This window comes from Diachasma alloeum, unplaced genomic scaffold (assembly GCF_001412515.2).
Source record: "Diachasma alloeum isolate Michigan unplaced genomic scaffold, Dall2.0 Dall_scaffold_00296, whole genome shotgun sequence".
Classification (NCBI taxonomy): domain Eukaryota; kingdom Metazoa; phylum Arthropoda; class Insecta; order Hymenoptera; family Braconidae; genus Diachasma; species Diachasma alloeum.
In genome coordinates this window covers 1,360,321-1,377,785 of record NW_021680435.1, presented here as the reverse complement: position 1 = coordinate 1,377,785, position 17,465 = coordinate 1,360,321, and the positions used below count along the sequence as shown (strand labels likewise).

Below are 17,465 nucleotides of genomic sequence, written 5' to 3'. Positions count from 1 at the left end.
GGGTTACGGAGGTTTGGGTAGAGGGACGTAAATATTGCGAAGAGATTTCGTGCACAAATTTTGGCCGGCGAACACAGGAATGTAAAAGGCATTGGGATGAGGTTTTTTTTTCTCTTAGGGGGAGAATACGGGTTTTTTTTGAGGTTTTACGAATCGTATTGCGTTAGTATCTCTGCAGGTTTTTGTTTACCAATGCAAATGCAATACGCAAAGTTCCTTTTGCTGAAGAGTGAGCCTTTTATTACGGAAAAATAATAATGGAAAGTGCAGCCTAAGCAGATAGACAATATGAGGCAAAAGATGGAGATGAAGGTATTCAGAGATGATTATGAAAGAATGAGAAGATTGTCCACATCAATTATATCAGATATCACCACGTACATCAGGTGTTAATATACCTGTGAGGATGAATATGAGTAAGCTTAGTGAAGATCATCAAGATTTGTTAGTGACGAAGTGAAGAGTTAGAGAAATTGAAAATCATAAAATGGCAGATGCAAGGTTACTGTCAATTTGGGGAAGCCTCGAATATTCATTGAGCATGAATTCATCTCATGATTTAACTGCGATGAGGATAAACTATCGTGATAATAATTCTATAATTTTCCCCCGCACTCTTTTGAGGCCTGTCGTTAACGGAGCCTTGGAAAGAGAGTCAGGACCGAAGAGCAGCAGCATACAGAGGTAGTAATGAGTAGCAATCATATATTAATAAACAAATCATGAATTTGTTAATTTTATCAGTGACTTATTCTACCAGAATCGTCAAATTGTTTTCATAGCTTCGCCGATTTCTCGTATCTCACATTTATTTCTCTACGTTCATAAATTCATTCCCAACGAGTGGAGTATAGTCGAAATGAATATCGATATGCACAAAAGTTTTTTGTTAGAATTGATGGGGATGAATCGATTGCTAATGATTGAGATTATGAATCTGCGTAATCCAAGAACCAAATGAAACTTACCAAGTGCATCAGGTGTGCTGGGTGGTTTCAACGTCTCAGCCTGTTGCAGAGCTTTCGTCCTTTCCATTAACAAATGCTCAAGACTTTTTCCAGGCTCCCCAGTGGGTATCTGCGACAAATCTACCGATCTCAATACACTTATTTCCCTCTTAAGCTCATCATAGTCCCTTTGTCTCTCCAACTTGCTCTCCAATCTCGCTATATGCTGTCTTCTGTTATCAAGCTCCTCCTCGAGCCTCGCTGTCGCCTGTGCACTGGTTTCTTGGAGACGCTGAAGACTCTGCTGTAACCTCGATACCTCCTCGACCAGTTGATTAATCTAAAACGGCAAAGAAAGTTAAATTAATAACTGGAGGACGAGAATTGAATCAATACGAAATGAAACGTTAATACTATCGGACTTTGGTGCATCGGAGTTCATTGGAAATTGGATTATTTCTCCATTAAAAATATCCTCTTTTTAATACCCAAAGGTTCAACGACATAAGAAGCTAACTGTACTGTTTTATTGTTAATTAATTGATGAGATATATTTATCCATTGGCCCCACTGTAATATTCACAATTACCCTGGTCGAAGTGTCGATCTTCACTACCAAAAAGTTTCGAGCAAACGTTTTGATGTAAGTGAAATACTTAATGCAGTAGTTTTTATATAAACCTTGTCAACGAATGGGAAACGAAAAATCGATTGATGATTGGCCCCTCGGTGGAAACGGGGACTATGTACGATCGAACTTTTACAATTCCCCTCCTTAATACGCAGACCTAGCGTGCTCTTTGATCGACGCGCCACGTCGTATACGCGGTGGTTTATTAATAAAACGACCAAATCGATGTCGATGACTTGAAACACCAGAAGTGGAAAATACTGTAAAAACGACTGTCAGTGGAACGCTAATAGTTGTGCTATTGTTTTTATTCTTTGATTTTACCCCTCATGATTTCTGATGAAGAAACAATTGAGATTGATGTTTATGAACTAGTGGTAATGACTCTCAGGAGGAAAACAGATGATTGCACTGATGTGAGAGGGGAGAGAGAGAGGACAGATTGGAGAGCAAGGGCGTCAATCCCTCAGTGTTGAGCACAATGAATGCACTCCTGATGATATCAATCGGTGGATGCAACGCACTTGAAAACTCGTATTGCTTCTGATTCGAGTTGTCGATGTAACTATATACACACACATCTGTGCTGTTACCCACGAATGCGTTTACCCTGTTCAGGAGTGAGAGTTGAAGGGGTCCTGGGAGGGTGGAATATAGGCGATAGTATTAAATGGCTGGTGTGTTTGGGTGATGGTATTGGCACGGTACAGCTGCAATACAACCCTCCCAGGTTACTCAGCCCATACACTCCTAACGGGAGTAAACGATAGCGTCGATTGTTTTGTCTTGTTTTGACCCATTGGTTTAAGCGTTTCTAGCTTTTAAGGGGTAATCGAGGTTATTGGGGATTTGAGGGAGTATCAGTAGTGATCAATCGGGGTTGATAGTGATCACCAGTAATGGGAAAAAACGGCCTTGTTATTGATAATTATTAATAATAAATTAATGTCTAGAGAATAATGTTATGCGGATTATTTGGCAAATGGTTTCAATGTCGATGGTAAAATACTATTTCGGTAGCCCAGGGAGAATTGTCTGTAGAGAAGGATCTCCGATGATTCATGATATTCTAATTTATTGATCCGTATATTATTTTCTTAGCGTTTGCGAGTGTCGTCTCTTCGTTTGGTTTTGAACTTATCTGAAGTATTGAATTTTAACAGTTCCAATGAAAATGCATGATGTTTCCATTTGACTCTTAGTAGTGGTCATGTTTGATCCTCGTGACCATTATATTTGACTCGTGTGAGTTTTCCATTTGACACATGGGACAGATATGTATTTATAAAAATATCAGAATATCGAGAATGATGAAAATTAATGATGGAAAATGTATTTTAATGCATTTTTCGACGGACGTCACACCGGAGAATTGGTGGTATTATTTCACTTATGTTCTACATTATCCCCGGGCTATCTACTCGGTCGAACCTTAGATGTTTTTGAGGTATGAATTAAATGGAAAGCAGGATGCTATATGCTATCTTTCAGCTTTCCGAACCTCTATACACTGTGTGATAAAAATGAAATTTCATTGACAGTTGACTAGTAATTTTCAGAACAGGGCCACTGAATGCAATTTAAGGGGAAAAAAATCATGAAATTTCTGACAATCAATGAAATATCAAAATTTTGAGAAGCATGAAAACGAGAATTCTTCAATTTATGTGAATTTTCAATGAGAACATTAATCTTCAGTGCCAAATGACCCTGTATTTTCAAATAATTGAAAATTCAATAATATCTTCATCGAGTTCTCCGGTTTTCTAGCAATTTCTGGAAATAATTGAATTAAAAATTACAGTTGTCATTAATTTTTTCCCGAAATTCAGGATTTTCAATAACGAAATTCCTTGAAATTTCAGTGCAACTTGAATGATATAAAAAATTCCAAAAAGTGTACTGGAAATTTCAGCTAATTTTTTTTAACAGTATACGAGGGAAACAATTAAATAATTGTAAATACACAATTTAAAAATATAGAATATGAATATACCGGTCTCAATAATTTCTTTCACTTGTAATGTATACCTCACTTATGATTCTGAAGATGAAATTCATTTACTTTTTTTTATCATTCAAGTAATTTAATGATTTTATATGGATTGAATAGGTGAATGCATTTGGATGATGAATAGATGCAAGTTTTTGAATCATTAATGAGACAACATAATAATTCGAAATCAATAGCATAATGGTCTATAACTGAGCTTGATCGGAATATGCTCTACGTGGCCCGGTCGTTAAAGTTCGACGTGGATGAATACACTTTACTCACGTATATAAGTTACACTGACGATATAACCGCGCATTCTGTAATAGGTAGGGTATAACGAACGGTTTTTGATCGTGCATGAATGTAAGTAGGATATATCGGCGTTCGATAATCCAGTGGCCCTTCCCGCCTGCCTCGTTATTCCCTCTGACTCCTTCACCCGTTGGCTTCTGACTCGAAACCAACTACAGCCCCCTCTCTTCCTCCCTCTTGCATTCCCCACGCTCTCTATATTCATCGAAAGAGGACGTTGAGGTGAAAAGGGGTGTGAGTGAGTGAGTGAGTCGGTGAGGGGTCGGAGTAGAGGTAGAGGGGGATGGGTATGGGTGCCAAGTTCTCGAAGTTGCGATCGCCTGGTAATAGTGTTCGTCATTAGTGACGATAGGTTGGGTTAGCATGACGCCAGGGGGGTGCCGCAGGAAAGAAGGACAGATACTGAAATTAAGACTGGAGGGGATAGCTCGAGACTCGTAGCTGGTCTTACACATCATTGGATTTTTTAACGAATCTTAATTATGTATTTCATGATGAGATATTGAGGTTTGTGACAACGCGTATAATTATCGAGCTTAAAGGTTGAGTTTTATTTAAATTTCGGACTATAGGGACATTTTTTTAATTTCTTACGATAGTTTTTGTAAATACACTGTTAGAAAAAGAATGAAATTTCATGGACAGACTACTAATTTTCAGGACAGTGACACTGAATGCAATTTTGGGGACAAAAAATCGTGAAATTTCAGGTTTCACTGAAAATTCAATGAAATTCCAGAATTTTAAGCAGCATAAAGACGAGAATTCCTTAAATTACATTGAATTTTCAGTGAAATTTGAAATTTCAAGATTTTTACCCTCCAAAATCGCGTTCAGTACCACTGACTTGAAAATTCAAGAATATATTTACCGGAATTTTCTAGTTTTCTATTCATTTTCAGGGAAAAATGGAAATGAATATGAATATGAAAATGGAAATTGACAGTTCTCTTTGATTTTTCCATGAAATTCTGACTTTTCAATGATAAAATTCCTTGAAATTTCAGTGGTAATTAAACCCGATAAAAATTTCCAAAAAGTGTACTGGAAATTTCAGACAGAATTTTTTAACAGTGTACATTGAGAATTGATCGATTTAAAGATAAATATCGCATGGGATTTTTGTAAGGAATTTCACGATCTACACAAAAGCCTGCTGATGAATCCCCCAGAATTTATTCACATCTCGTCAGAGAGGAAAATCTTCTGAAATATTTAAGAAAAAAATGTCGACGATATTATATTAATAATCAATAACCGAATAAATAACAAAGCAATTATTATCAGTAGCTTGTCGAGCTCTCCCCGTGAATTCCATCGGTCCTTGAAACCAATAGTACAAGTGCCGTACGCTGGATGAAGGCTAGGCCACCCTTTTCCAAAAGGATTAATGGAGTCTGGGGAATCGCTGATCTCAGAACTCGAGTGTTTCTGGTTTTCGGCTGTGGCTCCTCTCTCGCGCGCTCGCGTTCCACTCGAAATACTGGAGTATGGCGCGTTTGGTTTTCCCGGGGTTATAGACATTTGTATGTATATGCTATATACTCACGGAAGGGTAAGTACTCAAGAGAGAAGAGAGAGAGAAATACCCCCTCCTCGCCGTCAGTAGTTGAAGTAGTTAGGGTTGCATATTTTTGTATTGATAGAGTATGACAGGGATAGGGGAAGGAAATTGGTGGATCTCTAGCGCACACGTTCCACAGGATATCGATGATATTAATGCTTCTAATTCCAAGGGTCTAATCATATGAGAACCGAGAATCAAGCTTGAATTTTTGCGTCTATGAACATTGAAGCGATAAATCTGATTCGTTAGAGATTTGTTCGCTTTTCTCTCTCCCGGCACATTGAAAAATTAAGGATTTTAAAACACTATTTATATGCGCATTTTTTACGACGTATATGATACGACAGAATGGGAAAAGACCCCCTTGTTAGAGTGACCGAAGGATTGAATTGATGGAAAGAGGTCTCTCGTGTTCCTCGGTCAGATTGCCCATGCTTTTGTTCTCCTCGAGTGTGTGGACACTAGAGAGAGGAACGTATACGATAACAGATGAGAATTAAAAAAGACAAATAATAATGGAAAGGGGATTGATGATTCGAGTGTGGAGGGGATCGTTTCCAAAAGTCCTTTGAGATGTTGTTTTTTTGGCTAAAAAAGACTGTTTTTCAGAGTTTCTGGGGAGTTTGCAATTTTCCTCTCACTCATTGACTGACCAATGGTTTTTGCTAATCCTCATTCTTTCATAAGTGTATTGATCACATTTTCTCATACACACAATGTGTTAGCCAGCTATAATCAATCTCCGTCTGCGCGCACACGCGTAACCCGAGATATATACAAAGTCCAGGGTACATCCCCCTTTTGCACTCCGGCCTTATTCCTTAATAACATTGAGCAGAACTGACTCGTTGAATCAATATAAACGTTATCCCTGGATTCAAAAACACTGCACGTATTTACATAAAATTTTTCGATGATGATAATTTTTTCATATTTTCCATCTAAATCACTGGAATCAATAATTCCATCGATCCTTCCTAGGACGCTCCTTATTTCCTCGGAGATGATTATTCGAAATGATCAGATCAATGTACCAAAGACATCAAAAAAGGATGCGATCATTTTTAAATGAGTAAGCAAGCAGGGATTCGAGCCTATGACCGTTACTTTTTGCGTTATTAGTATCTTTCTTTCTTTTATTTCTACCAATTCCATTGGTAGTGAGCTTCCGAATGGATTCGTAGCAATTTCCTATCCTTGTGACAGGCATACAACCGGACAATATTCAATCTTTTAATGAAAAAGATTTACACAAAAGGTTAAATATCTCTGAAACTGCTCGGTCGATTGCGCCGATCCAAAATACCAACCTTTAGTATTATAAGAGCTAGAACCATACCAAATTTCAACATGCTATCTCCTTTTTTTTTCTGAAGTTATCGTGCGTAGATTTTTCATGAAAAACGGAAAGACGGCCACATCTCCAAACTGTGTATTGAAGATTCTATATATTCTGATTGACCTGCAGAGAGGCCATCGAGATCAGTATTTTGAAAAAAAAATTTGAAAATTTGTCAGGAACTACTGGACCGATCGGGTTGAAACAACGCGCTAAAGTTTAGCTCAATAATAGCTACAATGACCCAAAATTTCAGAGTTTTATCTACGAATTTCACCGGAAATTTATGTTGAATTTTCTCAAAATTAATCACCGAAAACCCAAGTTGTCGGATGCATACATAGAGACATGACCTTAATAACATCATTTCTCCACGTTTCATAACATTCTAGACAATTTGCAATCCTAATTAGAAAATCGAAAAATCGGTCAAACCAAGGCTTCCATTCGGAAGCAAAAACTAAAATAAACATTGATGAAGGCTTATAATCAATATGCCCAGAAACACCTCACATTACTCCTAAATTTTTTTAACTCTCCCCCGGGTTATTCCTTGAGGGGAGGCAGACGGGGGGACGGGGGATTTGTATTGCTGAGCTAGCCCGTCATCCTGCCTTTTCCTCTCCCACCTTTCCATCTCTCTCCCAGCTCCTCTCTATCCAATGGTAGCGAGGCGCAACGCGAGACGACGAAGGGTTAGCCCCAAACTGGGAAGTGGAAATTATGGCCAGGATTAATATGCAAGGACTGGATACGTGCGGCAGTACGTATCCCAGGATGAAGTATAGATGGTTTGGAAAAGGCGCGCCAAGCACACGCTGGTGAGATGGAGAGGAAGCATCGCACTGGGTTGAGAAGCAACAAAAGCAGGGGTCGAAGGGGAAAATTTTGCATTGGTATTGGTTTATAAAGGGGGGGGGGCGGAGGGAGGGAGTGTTATGTAGACTACAATCTCCATCCCGCCTTCCCCCCCCCCCTCCCCTGCCTTTCACTCCTTAGAGGATACCCGTGGCTAACGGACACCCCTATCGATTTTACAACTCGATATATGTGAATACCCACTTGTCTAATGACTGATCGGGCCTTGAGCGCAACCCTTTACCTCCCGACTCTGCAGATCCACCCATCGGGTTACTCTTCAAGCCCCCTCTCTCCTTCTCTTGCCTTATTCCTCATTCTCCCTTTACATCCCCCTTCGCCCAGATCTCCTCTACCAGTTTTGTAGGAGTACATTGGTGTAGTGAGAAATGTCGAAATATCGTCATATTTGTGATGCTGAATATCTGGTTGTTTTAAGGGAGTGACAATGATTTTTGTTGCTTTTTAAGAAGACATTTCTTTCGCAAATGAAAAATATTTTCAACTTTATGAGAAGAAAATCTACAGCGGAGTGACAAACATGCATATTTTGTCGTGTGTTACTACACTGAGCGAAACAAAGTTTTTTGATACGTACGTCTTCACCTGTATCAAGAAACTCATGGCTCGAAAATTGACAGGAGCCACATATCTTAAACGGAAAAGGAAAAAGCTTTCATCAAGAGATTTTCTACTTGTCCCAAAGACGAGGATTATTTGCTTATGACAAGGAAAGGATTTTTCAAACCAAGTCTAGTTGAATCAATTTATTCAACAGTTTTTAAGTGTCAATTTCAAAATATTTTATTGCAAAATCGTTTTGTTGTTGCGAACAAATTGCCCCTCATTTTTTGGACAAGTCTAAAATCCCTGGACAAAAGTTTCTTTTCTCAATGTGAAATATTCTGTTTTTGTTAATTTTCGAGCCATGAGATTCTCGATACAAGTAAAGAGGTACTTCTCAAAAAACTTATATTTCTCAGTGTATTGGGAATTTCGAGAGTAACACAAAAAGTTTTCGGATGATTTTTTCTAAATCAGTTCTTTATCATTGCATTTAATTCAACTTGATCTCATTTGCTATCTGTCACCGTTGAATGTCCACTTGAGATGCGTTTGTGGAAGTAAAAAAAGAGGATTTCCATTTCAAATAATTTGCAAAACATTTTTTTTGCGAATTCGATTTGAAGAGCTGAATAAAATTCAAATTAAAGAAATTCTGAAACGATTTTCCGTTCTACAAATTTCCAATAAATCTCTCGACGTTTTGAGAATAAGTTTCAAGTGGACCTGGGGGTATTAGGTGAGGTTTAACGGTAGGATCCAATCGAGTGAAGGTAAAAAGGTAAAATTAATATTAACCACTCTTGGGTTTGAATTTGCATTAGCCTATACTCGATAGGTGGGCGTTTATGAATACACGCACCTCATACTACTCGTTTTTCCCTTAAAACTCAACAGAGCAAGCTCATGATTCGGCCCCAGGGAAGGACGAGGGAGGGGGAGGGTGAACGGGGTAGCTACTGCGTAGAAACCATATATTAGCTGGGGATATTTCGCCGGGGAGAAATATTGAACGAAGAGACCAGGGGTTGAACCGATATCGTATGTGAGAAGACCATGACGAGTGGGAGGTGGAGGTGCTGAGAGAGATGTACCGTGTGGATGAGTTTTGGGACATATATGTACACTTATACACACATTTGAATTGACCAAAAGGGATGGAGAAGACATTGTGAGACGTCCATTGGAGCGAATATAATGCTCTGTAAAATTTTGTAATGGCCAAGCATTTCTCGAACATGAGAGAAAAAGAGATGAAAAATATTAATGTATCAGATGTGAGAATTGAGGGAAAACAAATTTTTTTAACTCTTGCCTTGTTCAATGTTTTCCATATTTTTAGACAGACAAATCTGTTTTGCAAGACTTCATAATCAAGAATAAATTTTAAAAATCAGAGACATAAATTTTTTCCTCCAACAAAAATGATGAAAAAAAAATTTGCTAATTAATTCCCTAGAAATCGAGGAATTCCCGTGAAATAAAATGAAATCCAAATGAATTTTGTCTGATGGCAGTCAAAAGGCTGATCCCCCCCCCCGAAACCAGTATAGATATGGAAAAGCCAGGCATAGAGAGCCTAGAGAAAGACGAAGCAAATGGAAGAGAACGGCGAAACACGCACACAGAGTGGCGCGTTTATTTCACAATCAGCAGCTTTCGAATCGTTTGCCATTGTGCCAACCACTTATTGACAGAAATGCTCGATACGCTCACGGCAGCCGCTAATCTCTGACATTTATGCGCTTCTTCCCAGTGCGAGGGGTGGGGAGGGGGTTGAAGAGGGTGTACTGTAACCAGTACACACATGCCAAAAGTATACTGTCTCCACATAACGACCACGTTCAGACAGGAGAGAGGGATGAAGAGGATGAGTGCAATAGATGGATTGTGTATGACGCAGTATAGAGGTTTTCGAGATGAGGGGGGTGAGGTGGAGGCGAATGAGTCGACACCCGCCGATCGTCTGAGGCTACGGTTATATTATACTCTGTCCATACTGAAAAGCGATATACGATGGGTAACAGAGGGGATTGGCATTGTCGCGCTGGCTAATGAGAAAGTTGCCACACAAATTTTGCTCATATATGTATTATGGATGATGATGTGTAGGTGGGCTCGACTTATCGCCTTTAATCCATTCAATTCAATGACGAAAAGGGCTAAACCCAAATTCCCCTTGTTTGTGGATTCAAAAAATTGTGTTTTAGTCTTTTAAAAACAAAATAAATTTTGCACTGACAATCAAAGCATGAAAATCACAATACCATAATGATTGAATCAATTTAGTTACCGTTGATATCATCCTGAGAGCGCAAAAAAATTGAAACAGAAGCGAAAAACAAAATTGTAAACAATTTGTATGATTTTAATCACTCCCATAATATCTCTCCTGTTTGTCCATCTCCCCACTAACATCGCCCAGCCCCCCCCCCCCCNTACCATTCCTCATATTTTTTTACTCTCTCTATATCTCCACGAGTTCCTCCAGCACATCCCCTTCCCTCTTTCCTCACCCCCTCCACTCCCATCAAAACCTTCGCAACGCAAATCTCTTTTTCTCTTCGCGTCTCGGTTTTTAAATGGCATCCCTATATATCCCCCTCCTTCTACAACTCCCTCACAACCAACGTCCAGTTTACCCTTCCACGGATTCTCTCATTCCTTCACCCTCGTTTTCTCTTGTTCCACCATATCCTCTATATCTGTAGATATAATTTTTTTAATATACGTTGCAATGCGTATACGACTAAAAACACATACATCCAAGGATCCTTTACACTGATATGTGTGTATGTGGGTCCACCCTTCCTTCGCGGAGCGTCCAGGGGTTGTTCTCTCCCTCTCACACCCAAACTCTTTTTGTCATTGTGGCTTATTCCATATATATTGTAACCCACCTCCGCCCCTCGAATATTCTCTCTCTTTCAGACATGAACGCTGGTCTCTCTGTCTCCTGGAAAAAGGGTGTCCGGGGAATGTCGAGAGATATTGGAGACAAATGACAGTACAAAAAATGCATACGTGAGAATACCAGCCCTTATGCCCAGCCTCTCTCCTCCCTCACCACCTCAGAACCGGGTGTGGAACACTCTCTGATGGTGGAGCTTGAGGGTTGAGGCATTTCAGGGAGCGGGGAGGGGAGGAGTATGAGTAGAAAACGCTTTCGCCTCGATGAAAATACCAATAATAAGAGTAGCATGAGGGTTTAACTCTCGGGACGTCTCGTGACGTCACGCCATTCTCAGCCGCATTAAAAAAAAAGTAGAGTAAGGAAAAAAAGAATTAAAAAAATCTCATCCCTCCTTCACCCCTCCCACTGCAACTTTTTTAATGCGACTATTAAAACTAAAATGGATGACGAATAATGTTTTGTATAGTATAACAACGGTCCTGTACTTCTGTATTTTTTTTGGTTATCGATGCCAGTGAGATAAGAAATCGTATAACGATGCCTCTGTTTTGTTCGTACTTTTATTTTTCGGAGGTACCTTTTCGCTACTCGATCGATCGATATTCGGTATTTATAACAATCAATCGACACGCAAGCCAAGATTCAATCGACAAGAAGAAAAAAATGGCGAATTTTTTCATGTATCTTGAGAGACTCATTGTTATTCATAACTGATTATAACGGTTCGATATTTGAATTGGAGAGAGGTGGATTAACGGCAAGACGTATACAAATTTTGTATTTAATGTTTGTAATGCCTAAAAAGTGCTTGAGGGTGTGGGGTTGTATCCATCAGTGAGTTTTGGGCGAATTTTATCAATGGTTTACGATCTACCCCCAAAAAGCGGTGCCGATCCGCGAAAGTCTGTTGGGTTTGCAGGGGAAGAGGGATTGAGCTAACGCCGACAGAAAGGGTGTAATGAACTTTCTCATTGATTGGTCAAAATTTTGCTTTCATGTTCGGGGTATTTATATTCCTTTTTAGGCATAGGATACAATTTTGTGCCTTAATCAGAGCAAAAACGAATGTCTGAATTTCACACAGCTTTTGCAGACATTTTTGTGTCTGTAGACATGTGTCTGAATTTCAAACGAACAGGTGCCCAAACATCTTAATTCATGTTTGAAATTCAGACAAATTTTAATTTTATTCAGACGTTTTTTAGTGTCTGAAAAATGTCTCCAAAAGGTGTGTGAAATTTAAACATTCGTTTTTGCTGTGAAGATATTTCAGCTCGAGTATTTCGATCAAATAGTCAAATTGAATGGAATAATTTAATCATTAATTGGACAAAGTAAACGCAATGTAAGTGAGTCGAGCAAAGGTATTTCGAATAGTTGTGAGGGAAGTCTAGAGTAATTGTATCCCTCATTGGGAGATGTTGGAGGGTATCTATTGGTTGCTATCGATAGACAATCGGTGAATTACCTTCGAATGCTAAAGAGCATGTCCCTTATATAATTTAGCTATATGCCGTTTCTCAAGTTCATCCTCTTACATTCACTCCAGTATCTCCATTTTATCAACAAATTGATCCCCCACTGCGTGAGTAGAAGCTTGGGAAAATGTGTTGGGAAGCACCTCAGGTAATACTGGGGCTATCCTTTCCAACATCCTTCGCTTCATTCAACCCACATGTACTTCATTCGCGATGTCTCGAGGTATTCCATTGCCTCTAGTTCCCCCGTTCCCATCGCGTGTACATTCGCGCATCGGCGAATTTTCGGTGAAGGGGGCATTGAGCAATTGGAAATTGTATTAAACTACTTTGAGATATTTCCTGGGGATTGTGGAGCTTTCCAGGGGGTTAAGGCATGTGTGATATAGTTGAGAGTGATCTCTAAATTCAAGAAATTCAATGAAAACAGGACTGCGTTGTCTTTAATTATTCTCATCCATTCAAACGCGACTCTACTTTGCTCACTCCAACTCTTCGACAAGTTTTCATTGTTGAGACAATTGCTGATGCACTGTTAAAAATTTTTGTCGGAATTTTTCGTGCCAAATTCCGGAAATTTTTATCGTATTGCAATTCCACTGAAATTTCAGGAAATATTGTCATTGAAAATTCAGAAATGGAAAAATCAAACAGAACTGTAAATTTCCATTCCCTTTTTCCCTGAAAATGAATAGAAAACCAGAAAAATATGGTAAATATATCCTTGAATTTTCAGGACAGTGATACTGAAAGCGATTTAAGGGGAAAAAATTATGAAATTTCAAATTTCACTGAAAATTCAATGCAATTTGATACTGTATATTCATATGAGATTGGAAATTCAAATAAATTGAGGAATTTTCGTCTTTATGCCCCTTAAAGTTGTGGAATTTTACTGAATTCTCGGTGAAACCTGGAATTTCATAATTTTTTTCCCCCTAAATAGCGTTCAGTGTCACTGTCCTGAAAATTGATAGTCAACTGTCCATGAAATTTCATTTTTTTTCTAACCGTGCACTGATAGAACGGATTAGTTATTGTTAACGAATGGATTTTGGTTGGAGGTTAGGATCTATTCGGTCCCACCAAATGTTCATTCGTTAATAGTTAACGAATGTATATTTAAGGAGCTTTGTGAACCATTCGTTAACTATTAACGAATATTCATTTGGTCATATTCAACTCTACCATTCGTTAATAGTTAACGAATCTCGTTTGGAATAAATGAATCATTCTATCAGTGTGTGGGACAATCCTCAATTGTGCCACAAACAGTCTTTAATGGATGAGAAACTACGAAGTGGCGGATTTTTCTCAAGAACATCTCGTAGCGTCTTATATTTATATTGTTATATCACGGATGATGATTACCGAAATTATCAAGGGAACATTTTTACAGAAAATTGTATCATTTCTAAAAATGATCTTTTGACATTTTCTCCTCAAATCCCTCATTCCCATGATAATTATCCAATAAATAAACCCTTCATATCTGACTTTTCACCCCCTTCACTTCTCTCCACAAATATATCTCCAAATATTTTCTATTGTCCTCTTTATCCTCATCCAGATCACCGATGCATTCTCAAACCAGAAGGACATTGGAGTTGAATTATTTCCGGCTGGTGGAACGCAAGCAAGATGAGAACTGCAGGGGTTACACGCTGGCAGGAGGGGGGAGGGGGAGGGGGATGAGGAAGGTACTGATCACTCGGTGAATGAGAGCCAACCAAGTCAGAAACCCGCATCGGGAGCTCTCTCGCCCGTACCAATAGCCTCCATCGGGGGATGGGTGGTGTGAGGATGAGTGGATATTGGGTAAAGGGATGAAGAGAAGAGAGAGAAGATGACTACAGTGGAGGCGATCGGGGCCGAGTGAGTGAGAAACTCTGGAATATCGGTTAAGATGAACAGAGAGGAGGATGCAACTGATTGGCGAGTATGGAGGTGACACGGTTAGCATTGGCATTTCTCCTACCCACCAAAGTATATCCTTAACACTATTGAGCCCACCTAGCCAATAGGTTCATACAACTTCATACGATATAACCATACACCAGTACAAATCTCAGAAGTGAAGTGAAGTGGAGGTTCTCCCTTTTAGAGAAATGTTTGAATTCATCCATTCGTCTTCTCTCCCTCACTCTCTCTTTCTCTCTCTCTCTCTCTCTCTCTCTCTCTCTCTCCTTTATTTGAGTATAATTATTGATTATTGGACCGCCGGAAGGCTGGCTACTCTCGTATATAGGTAGGAGGAGGCTTCTGGTTGTGGCCCTGGAGGAGAAGGCGATAGAAGGGCGGCAACGAGATATAGAGGATGGGGTGAGCTACACCGCTACCTACACTACCCAGGCCGCGTTTTCGAGAGGGGCTGAGTAGAGAGAACTGAAGAAAGGGGGTGCGGGATAGAGGGACGCTGAGTTCGGGACGAAGGGGGGTGATTAAGCTGTACGGAATATCCTAACCCTCTCTCTATCCATTTCTCTCTTTCTCTTTCTCCGTCCAGGGGTCCGCGTGTACCCACTACCTCTTACCCACCGGTATAAACCTACATGGCTGGATGGTGGAATATATGTATATCCCGCTCTACTGCTCGTCTCTGTCTCGGTCTTTCTGTACTGACAATTAGACTGATAGGTATATCTTAGTCTGCTATCGATTTGATTCCAACCCTATCGTACATGGTGGGTACATCCTGTATAACGAAAGGGTGAAGGGCAGGGGTGGCCGAGAGTTTAAAGGGATACAACAGTGGGGGAGGTGTGGAGGGTGTGTGTGTGGTGCTAAGGGTAATTTAGTTTTTCTTCAAGTTTTATTTATTTAATTTGGAGATTTGGAGGAATGCATGATGATGATGATACTGATTTGGTTGATGATGTTGATCATGTTGGTAATGTTGGCGTAGATTTATGGAGAGATGTTTTCAATCACGGACAATTATATGCAGCTTTTTCGAGAGTTCGGTCAAGAGATCCATTGAAAGTCTTCACATGACAACACCGAAAAAATACCAGAGTCAAAAGTCATGTCTAGAAAGAATTATATGTTTGAGTAAATGGTATATATCTTTATATGTCTGTATAAAAGGAACCGACGTAATCGTATTCAGTATCCGAGATATTCATGGGTTTTTGTCGATAACGCCCCTATAAATGGACATGGAATTATTTTCTGATCTTCGATACCAACGTCATTCCCTACAGAACATGTGTTGATTCTGAATTGAAGTTTTCATGGATTTTCTCCTTAGTAATACGATAAAAATTTGTATACGTGAAAGAACATATTGATTTAAATCAACTTGCAATAATAACGTGATAATAGTGATGATAATAACATATTGATAGTATAATAAAATTGGAAACGACTGGTTTTGCTAGTAAATGTTAGCAAGTTTTTTTGTAGCTCAGAAAATTTTCTATGAAAAATGCACTCCTGGGCTCATTTCGCAATTAGAGGAATGTGGAATAACTTGTTATGCTTCACAGTTTTATACAGATTTTTTATGATAAATTTATGGAAATTTCTAAAGGGTTTTTAAAAATGAATGGAAGGGATTGGCGAAATTTTTCTGGTCTTTGTACGATATTTCCTCCTTTCTTTTTGTTCAAACGGAGGGATATCCGTATGCAGAGGTATCTGCGCTTGCCACGGTATAAGTTAATCCTTGGAGGGCCGGATTTCCTACAGGATCGGTTATAGATAAAGTACCTTTCGGCCTACCGATCGGTAATTGCGGGATTAATTATGAAACGCCAAAACCCTTACCACCATTAATGCTCTTCAATCCTCGATCGCGAATGGAGTTCACTGAGGGCTTTCATTGGTAAAATTTCCTGACTTTTCAATCATACACTCAACGTTTTTTCATTCTCTTCTGTTCTATTTTATTCCATTTTTGTTTCGTATTAGTTTTTATACTTATCCAACTCCAATTGATTACTCCAGCTGATAATTCGGAATATGGGTTACAGATCACGAATGGAAACTCACCTGAAACATGAAGAAGAGAAGTGGGCGGTTAAAAATACAGTTTATATCTGAATTAAACATTTATTTTTATTATTCGAGAAATCCAATAGTCCAATATTTGAGATAATAAATTACTATTGACCGCCCTCTCTCTCTCTCCCCACCCTTCGTGTAAGTGTGGATATTGGGTATTACTCGTATATCCAGAACTGTTAAATATCACATAACAAAAAAATTGGAGATCGGTTTTAGTCTATAGCCCAGAGGCACTAAAGTTTAAATATAAGACCCGACTTGCGCAGATAATTGGAGAATTAAAAACAAAAGAGTGAAAAAAATTCCAAACCAAGGAAAAAATTTGTTCATTTTATTCGACAATGAACTGATTGAATTAACAATGATTCCTTTGAATTACAAATGTCCGGAATAAGAATAGAGGTAAATTAGGAAATCAATTTCACGGAAAAAAAACTTAATAAAAATGAATTACAATTAATAATCATCATTGTGTCAAATCGTCAACGACCCTAACTCACTGACGCGTAACTTCCTACGGGGGTTATTACGTCATTAAAGCATTAAACTTTTATGAACATTATCGATTATTGATGGCGATGTATCAATCTATGAATGACCCAGATAATATCCCTAGAATCGCGTGTGCACTCAAAACGCGAGGAGAAAGAGAAAAAAAATAACTGATTCATGACCGATTGACGCGATCAAGAAAATAAGTAAGCGAGTGAAGCCCTCGAGATGTATTAAGAGCGATAAAGTGCGATGTACAACATATTGATTATTGGTTTGGCCGAGGTATATTGCCGGTTATTTTGTTTCTTTCTACGCTGTTTCCAAAGATTGTTTATTCAGGGGAAAGCGAAGTCGTG

General features: G+C 39.0%; 1 protein-coding gene across 1 annotated transcript in view; it reads right to left on the bottom strand.

Moving 5' to 3' along the window:
- LOC107039340 (homeobox protein cut) overlaps positions 1-17,465 on the bottom strand; it is a 96,645-nt gene that overhangs the window by 14,445 nt on the left and 64,735 nt on the right. Inside the window, exon 3 of the mRNA XM_015258907.1 lies at positions 969-1,287. Coding sequence (XP_015114393.1) covers positions 969-1,287 — 319 coding nt within the window. The remainder of the gene's footprint in view (positions 1-968; positions 1,288-17,465) is intronic.